At 40.2% G+C, this 8,666-nt stretch overlaps 1 protein-coding gene and 1 pseudogene across 1 annotated transcript in view; both read left to right on the forward strand.

Annotated features, from left to right (window-relative positions):
- Nucleotides 1-8,666, forward strand: part of KDM5A (lysine (K)-specific demethylase 5A) — a 105,282-nt gene that overhangs the window by 39,430 nt on the left and 57,186 nt on the right. Inside the window, 1 exon segment of the mRNA XM_012647448.1 lies at nt 5,301-5,482. Within this exon segment, the coding sequence (XP_012502902.1) occupies nt 5,301-5,482 (182 nt within the window).
- Nucleotides 6,011-8,310, forward strand: LOC105812919 (annotated as a pseudogene).

Here is an 8,666-nt window from a genome sequence, read left to right on the forward strand (position 1 = left end):
GTTGGAGGCTGCCTGTCTTTATTATTTTTCCTATAACAGAGAGAGGGTCAAAAAGCTGGCCTACTGTGGCTTTTATCTTCTTCCAACTGTGATTCTTTGAGTTAAGTAATTAGTTTTGGATTAAGTGGTTAAATATCCTAAGTTAAAAACTTTTCTCTTTGTAATTTTAAATAGATTGAAACATTGATTTTTGAGGTTTAACCATGTCGACTCTAATATTAAGAGATAAGCGATAAAAGCCTTTTTTTCTAGACTGAGTCACAGATTTGCTACTTATTTTCTAAGCAGTAACGTTTTACTTAGGATTCTGTTTTTGTTATAAGATGGTATTAGAGAACCTATTTATCACAAAAGGATTTTGGGTACTAATTGGACAATGTACCTAAAACCTTCAGACTTCTTATATTTTATATAAATTTGTTACTCTGTTCTAAAAATTGCTGTATTAAAATAGCAGATAACTACCAGCTTTTCACCAGGAATTGTACATTTGTGTTGAGCTTCTGTAGTATGAGTTAGCCTCTCGATACCTGATGGCGTGCCTCTCTGGTATCACAGTTAAATGGCAAAGTACTTCCAAAGTTGTGTCTTATGAATATAGTGTGCTCTACAAACAGGGTTTCTGGGGAATGAAGATAGGCATAGAAGTTGAAACATTTTTGCTTCTCATCCTCCTTATTCCAGCTTAAGCATTAACTAAATCCTGTTAATTCGTTTTTCATCACTTTCTGTTTTCTATAGGATTGGCCTGTTTCCATTCCCACTGCTACCATCTTTTCTAGGTCCTTATCATGCGTTGGGATGATTATTGTGGTCTTACATAAAGACTCTTTGTATTGGGAGTCCCCAGGGTTCAAGACCATCCCCAGGTTCAGTGATTTGCTGGGAGGTCTCATGGCCATGATTTATTACAGTGAAAGGATACAGAGCAAGATCAGCACAGGGAAAAATGCGTGGGCAAAGTCCATCGGAAACCAGACACAGGCTTCTAAGAGTCTTCTCCCAGGGAGGGTCTCACGGAATGTGCTTAATTACTCCAGTATCAAATTATGGCAGCATGTGTGAAGTGTTGCCTACCAGGGAAGTGCAGTGCTCAAGGTTTTTATTGGGAGCTGGTGACATGAGCACCCTTTGCCAAACAGGTACCAAAATTCAGACTTGCAGAAGGAAAGCAAGTGTTTAGCATAAACCACATTACAGTCTGGGTACTATATGAGCCACTCTTACCCTTTAGGAAAAGTTTTAAACCTTTTTTTGCATACTGCTTCTCTCTGCAGTCTCTCTCCTATATTGCTGTCACTTAACATTTAAGGAATGATGGGTTACTGGGAGTTGATTATGCAATTCTGTCTACTTTTGTTTATGTTTGAAATTTTGTATAATCAAAAGTTTAAAAATATTTAAAGATTCTGTTTATCATACTGTTTCATTTTTCAGAGTCTTTTATTTCCTTTCTGACTATAGAATAAAATCTAAGCTTCTTAGTCTAAAACTTAAGATTATAGATCCAATCTTCTTGTCTAGTCTTATTTCCTATATTTCTGAGTATGACTCTTCTACTCTTGTCCCTACACCAGCCAGACTAGTATATTGTCTCTCTGTAATTCGCCTTTTACATTCCTGTAGTTCTCCCTTCTAGAATGTGTATTCAAATCTTACCATTCTTCAAAGCTCAACACAGGTTCTTCCTTTTCTGTGTAGTTTTCCTAATAATTTAAACCCATGATGATTACTGTTTTAAATTTATTCTTTTTTTTTGTATTTGGAGTTTAATATATATTGCCTTGTGTTGTAACTTGCTTTGTGTGTAAACCTTGTCTCTTCAACTAGATCCATTATTTTTTCAGCCAGCCAGCTGACCAACCAGCCAAAAAACATAATTGAGTGATACCTGTTTTTTGTTTTTTTGGTTTTATAATTTTATTTGATGTATCTGACAATTAGTAGTTAGTTCTCATCCACATTGACTGTAGATTTTTGAAAGTGGTAACAGGTACATACGTAACCAAAGTGTAGAGCTTGTTTGGTGAATCTTCATCCTCATTACCTTTTCTGGACAACTGCACACAGATACGGTATGCGATGTTCCTTATTCCCTTGGCCCAGATGGCTTTGTTGAGCCTGGTGTCAGTGAGCACATCTGGAGTTCCCATCTTCTTCATGGCAAATTTCCAGATCTCTTTGAGTACCTGCGGGGCACTCTTCTTGAAGCCCACACCATGGATGCGCTTGTGAATGTTGATGGTTTATTCTCGGGTCACCACCTCATTGATGGCAGAACAGCTCTTCTTCTCGCCACTCTTCTTTGGGGGAGCCATTCTGCCAGGCCCAAGTCGGAAATGAGGAGCGCGAGGGATTGTGGGAGAAGGAAAGCAGCCGAGTAATATGTTTGTTTATTTATTTTTAAATTTTTTTTTATTTCAGCATATTATGGGGGTACAAACGTTGAGGTTACGTATATTGCTCTTTCCCCACCCAAGTCAGAGCTTCAAGCATGTCCATCCCCCAGACAGTGCACATTGCACCCATTATGTGTGTATATACCCATTCCCTCCTCCCCCCTCCCATCTGCCCGACACCCGGTGAATGTTATTAATATATATGCACTTAAGTGTTGATCAGTTAATACCAATTTGATGGGGAGTACATGTAGTGCTTGTTTTTCCATTCTTAGGATACTTCACTTAGTAGAATGGGCTCCAGCTCTATCCAGGAGAATACAAGAGGTGCCATATCACCATTGTTTTTTGTGGCTGAGTAGAACTCCATGGTATACATATACCACATTTTATTAATCCACTTATGTATTGATGGGCACTTGGGATGTTTCCACATCTTTGCAATTGTGAATTGTGCTGCTATAAACATTCAAGTGGAGATATCTTTTTTATAGAATGTCTTTTTTTCCTTTGGGTAGATGCCCAGTAAAGGGATTGCTGGATCAAATGGTAATTCTACTTGTATCTCTTTGAGGTTTCTCCATATTTCTTCCCACAGAGGCTGTACTAGTTTGTAGTCCCGCCAGCAGTGTATGAGTGTTCCTATCTCTCTGCATCCACACCGACATTCATTGTTTTGGGACTTTTTGATAAAGGCCATTCTCACTGGAGTCAAGTGATACCTGATTGTGGTTTTGATTTGCATTTCCCTGATGATTAGAGATGTTGAGCAGTTTTTCATGTTTGTTAGTCATTAGTTTATCTTCTTTTGAAAACTTTCTGTTCATGTCCTTTGCCAACTTTTTGATAGGGTTGTTTGATTTTTTTTCTTGCTGATTTTCCTGAGTTCTATATAGCTTCTAGTTATTAGCCCTTTATCAGATGTGTAGCATGGGAATATTTTCTCCCATTCTGTAGGTTGTCTGTTTGCTCTCATGATAGTTTCCTTGGTGCAGAAGCTTTTTAATTTGATCAGGTCCCATTTATTTATTTTGGTTGTTGCTGTGATTGCCTTTGGGGTCTTCTTCATAAATTCTTTGCCTAGGCCAATGTCTATAGGAATTTTTCCAACATTTTCTTCTAGAATTCTTATAGTTTCATGCCTTAGGTTTAAGTCTGTTATCCACTATGAGTTGATTTTTGTGAGAGGTGAAAGGTGCGGATCCTGTTTCAGTCTTCTACATGTGGCTATCCAGTGGTCCCAGCACCATTTATTGAATAAGGATTCTTTTCCCCAGTGTATGTATTTGTCTGCTTTGTCAAAGATTAGATGGCTATATGAGAATGGTTTTATGTCTGGGTTCTCATTTCTGTTCCATTGGTCTATGTTTCTGTTCTTGTGCCAGTACCATGCTGTTTTAGTTACTATAGCCTTGTAGTATAGCTTGAAGTCTGGTAAATTGATACGTCCCAATTTGTTCTTTTTGCTTAAGATTGCTTTTTCTACATGGGGTCTTCTCTGGTTCCATATGAAGTGTAGAATTATTTTTTCTATATCTGTGAAAAATGATGTTGGTATTTTAATAGGGATTGCACTGAATCTGTAGATCACTTTGGGTAATATAGACATAATACATATTTAAATCTTTTTGTTTTCTTTTCTTAGCCTATGAATGTAGGAATAGTATCTCTTTGTTATTTCTTATTGGAATTCCTAGTTAACCTTATGCTGGACTTTCTTAGTCTATTCTCCATGACTCTTAATTATACTTTTGTATTTTCTCTATCTCTGTGATACATTGTGGATAATTTCTTCAGATCTCTCTTGGAGTTCACAAATCCTCTCTTCAGCTTTGTAACTGGCTGTTTAACCCTCTTACTTTGAGGGTTTTTTTTAAAAACCTTTTATTATAGAAACTATTCCAAATATTTAAAAGTAACACAGTAATGAACTTCGCCCTGCCTCAGTACCTGGCATCTAGGTTCAGTTACCAGCCTTCTAATAGAAGATAGTTGGATTCTCATTTCTGCTTCTGCATTCAGTCTGTTGTGATATCACATAGCATGTTTCTTCTGGAAAATTCACTACACACTTTCAAGAATATTAGTGAAAAAGGCAAATAACACTTTAGAATTGTGAAAATAGTTTGACATCATGGATCCTATGGACCCCACTTTGAGAACTGCTCTCCATAAAGATGATAAGCACTTTAAGCCACTATCTTATGTGGCGTCAGGGATGATGTTTTGAACTTAGTTTCCAGTGCCTATATCCAGTTGGAAACCCCTGTGATAACTCTAACAGCAGCTTCCTTTTTCATTCTGGTTTTGCCTCCTCTCTGTTTCTGGAAACTGGAAATTCCTTTTTATTTTGAGTTGAGCTATGAAGTTTTTTTGTTATTGTTATAATTTATGCAATATTTCTAGATATGTTTGTAGGTAGGAGTGGTAGTAGTGACTTTCTGTTCATCAGTCTACATTGTTGTCACAAATTCAGGATTATGTATCTTATTATGTTTTGTCTTCACAGTGTCTAGCACCATGCTATAAAGAAAGTAATAATCATTTTGGGACATTATGCTACTGAGGATACAGTAGAAATAAAATAGTTACCTGTTAACATGGGTCTCACTGTTTTACCGGTAGGCTGGGGAGTAATAAGCAGCTTTGTTCATGTGCTCTGGAGCAAACCAGAGGTATCTGAAATAAAGGGAAATCTAAATAGACACTACAGAGGAGATAGGATTAAATATTTAGTTATATGAGTTACATGTTTTGGAGAACAAAGAGCACAGATTATATGGACTAGTTTATTGTAAATACTATAAAATTTTTACCTTTTTTGGAAGATTCCCTTGACATTTCTGTTGAGCACTTGTCATTTCTGATCTTTCATTTACAGTTTCTTTTTTTCTTTTATAGGAATATGCACTTTCTGGTTGGAATTTGAATAACATGCCTGTCCTGGAGCAGTCTGTTCTTGCGCATATTAATGTGGACATCTCTGGTATGAAAGTGCCCTGGCTCTATGTGGGAATGTGCTTCTCTTCTTTTTGTTGGCACATTGAAGATCACTGGAGTTACTCCATCAACTACTTGCACTGGTATGTGCAGTCTTCAATATAGCACACATACTTAGTGACCTTTTTAAAGATGTAATAATATTAGGTGATATGTTAGGGAGAACTGACTTTCTGAAAGCATTTCCTACTTAAAAGTAGGATAATATATTGGGAAGAGAAGAGGGGAGGCTTCTTAGGACACCTTCTCTTTTAAAATAGGTACTAGTAGCAGAGCCTAGAGTTTTAGATCAAATGATGCTTGCTTAGTATACATGAAAATTATTTTGGTACAGTTGTCCACCCTTATCCACAGAGAATAAATTCCAGGATCCCCAGTGGATGCCTAAAACTGCATGTAATACTGAACCACGGCTGGTATGGTGGCTCATGCTTGTAATCGTAGCACTCTGGGAGGCCGAGGAGGGAGGATCGCTTGAGATTAGGAGTTCGAGACCAGCCTGAGCGAAGGCAAGCCCCCGTCTCTACTAAAAATAGAACAAATGAGTTCCGGCCAGGTGAGCCGGGAACAGAGATGACGGAGGGTTGAGGCCAGGGCTTCCCTTTTAGACTATGGCAACATATCTGGAATTTATTCAGCAGAATGAAGAACGGGATGGTGTGCATTTTAGTTGGAATGTGTGGCCTTCCAGCCGTCTGGAAGCTACGAGAACGGTTGTTCCCCTGGCTTGTCTCCTTACTCCTTTAAAAGAACGTCCAGACCTCCCTCCTGTACAGTATGAACCTGTGCTTTGCAGCAGACTAACTTGCAAAGCTGTTCTCAATCCACTTTGTCAGGCTGATTATCGAACAAAACTTTGGGCCCGTAATTTCTGTTTCCAAAGAAATCAGTTTCCTCCAGCTTATGCAGGCATATCTGAGATGAATCAGCCTGCCAAACTGATGCCCCAGTTTTCTACAATTGAGTACATGATAGAGCGAGGTGCTCAGTCCCCTCTGATATTTCTCTATGTGGTCGACACATGCCTGGAGGAAGATGACCTTCAGGCACTCAAAGAGTCCCTGCAGATGTCCCTGAGTCTCCTTCCTCCAGATGCTCTGGTGGGCTGATCACATTTGGGAGGATGGTGCAGGTTCACGAACTAGGCTATGAAGGAATCTCCAAAAGTTATGTCTTCCATGGGACCAAGGGTTTAACTGCAAAGCAAATACAGGATATGTTGGGCCTGACCAAGCCGGCCATGCCCATGCAGCAAGCGAGACCTCCTCAACCACAGGAGCACCCTTTTGTTTCCAGCAGATTTCTGCAGTCCATTCACAAGATTGATATGAACCTCACTGATCTTCTTGGGGAGATGCAGAGGGGCCCATGGCCAGTAACTCAGGGGAAGAGACCTTTGCGATCCACTGGTGTTACTCTGTCCATTGCTGTTGGCTTGTTGGAGGCAGTTTTCCAAACACGGGAGCCAGGATTGTGCTGTTTACTGGTGGTCCCCCTACCCAAGGGCCTGGCATGGTGGTTGGAGAGGAATTAAAGATTCCTATTCGTTCCTGGCATGATATTGAGAAAGATAATGCACGTTTCATGAAAAAGGCAACTAAGCACTGTGAGATGCTTGCTAATCGAACTACTACAAATGATCACTCCATCGATACTTATGCTTGTGCCCTTGACCAAACTGGGCTTTTGGAGATGAAGTGTTGTGCAGATCTTACTGGAGGCCACATGGTAATGGGAGATTCTTTCAACACTTCTCCCTTCAAGCAGACATTCCAAAGGATTTTTAGTAAAGATTTTAATGGAGATTTTCGAATGGCATTTGGTGCTACTTTGGAAGTAAAGACCTCTCGGGAACTGAAGATTGCGGGAGCCATTGGTCCATGTGTATCTCTGAATGTGAAAGGACCATGTGTGTTGGAAAATGAGCTTGGTGTCGGTGGCACGAGTCAGTGGAAAATCTGTGGCCTGGATCCCACACCTACACTTGGCATTTACTTTGAAGTAGTCAATCAGCACAACTCTCTGATCCCCCAAGGAGGCAGAGGCTCCATCCAGTTTGTCACTCAGTATCAACACTCCAGCACCCAGAGTCGCATCCGTGTGACCACCATTGCCCAAAATTGGGCAGATGCGCAGAGTCAGCTCGGGCACATAGAAGCAGCATTTGACGAGGAAGCCGCAGCAGTCTTGATGGCACGGCTGGGAGTATTCTGAGCAGAGTCAGAAGAGGGGCCTGACGTGCTCCGGTGGCTGGACTGACAACCCATCCGCCTGTGTCAGAAGTTTGGACGTATAACAAAGAAGACCCCACTTCTTGTAGGTTATCAGATTCCTTTTCTCTGTATCCTCAGTTCATGATCCATCTTAGAAGATCTCCATTTCTGCAAGTGTTTAACAACAGCCCCGACGACTCGTCCTATTACATGTACCATTTTGCCCGCAGGATCTGGCCCAGTCCCTCACCATGATCCAGCCCATTCTCTACTCTTATTCCTTCCAGGGGCCTCCAGAGCCAGTACTCTTGGACAGCAGCAGCATTCTAGCTGACAGAATTTTGCTGATGGATACTTTCTTCCAAATCGTCATTTATCTTGGGGAGACCATAGCCCAGTGGCGTGAAGCTGGGTACCAGGACATGCCCGAGTACAAAAATTTCAAGCACCTCCTGCAGGCACCACTGGATGATGCTCAAGAAATTCTACAGGCGCGGTTCCCAGTGCCACGTTACATTAACACAGAGCATGGTGGCAGTCAGGCTCAATTCCGTTTGTCCAAAGTGAACCCATCTCAGACACACAATAACCTGTATGCCTGGGGACAGGAAAGTGGAGCGCCCATCCTAACTGACGATGTTAGCTTGCAGGTGTTCATGGATCATTTGAAGAAACTTGCTGTCTCCAGTGCCTGTTAACCCGAGCATGTGACCAGGAAATTGAAAAAAACACTGTGTTCACAATTGTTTATAAAGGCTTAATAACATTCCTTTTACTTTTCTGGCAGATTTTAATAAATAATCAAAGAAAATTTTGTATGTTAACTCTTAAGGTGATAATTTATTTGTATGCCTTAACCTGTGTCCCTTGCACCACAAAATTATAAGGTCATAAATGTATTGGTACTTATAGATGTTTATGTCCTTTTTGTATCCTAACTTGTAGAGTTTAAATAAAATCAGAGGTAATGTATTTTCGTAGCTTGTTTAGGCGAGCATCTTAATGATTATAAAACAAATAAACCTGGATGAGGAAAATACTGGCTAAAAAAAAA

The sequence above is a fragment of the Propithecus coquereli genome, unplaced genomic scaffold, assembly GCF_000956105.1.
Source record: "Propithecus coquereli isolate 6110/MARCELLA unplaced genomic scaffold, Pcoq_1.0 Scaffold269, whole genome shotgun sequence".
Lineage (NCBI taxonomy): Eukaryota > Metazoa > Chordata > Mammalia > Primates > Indriidae > Propithecus > Propithecus coquereli.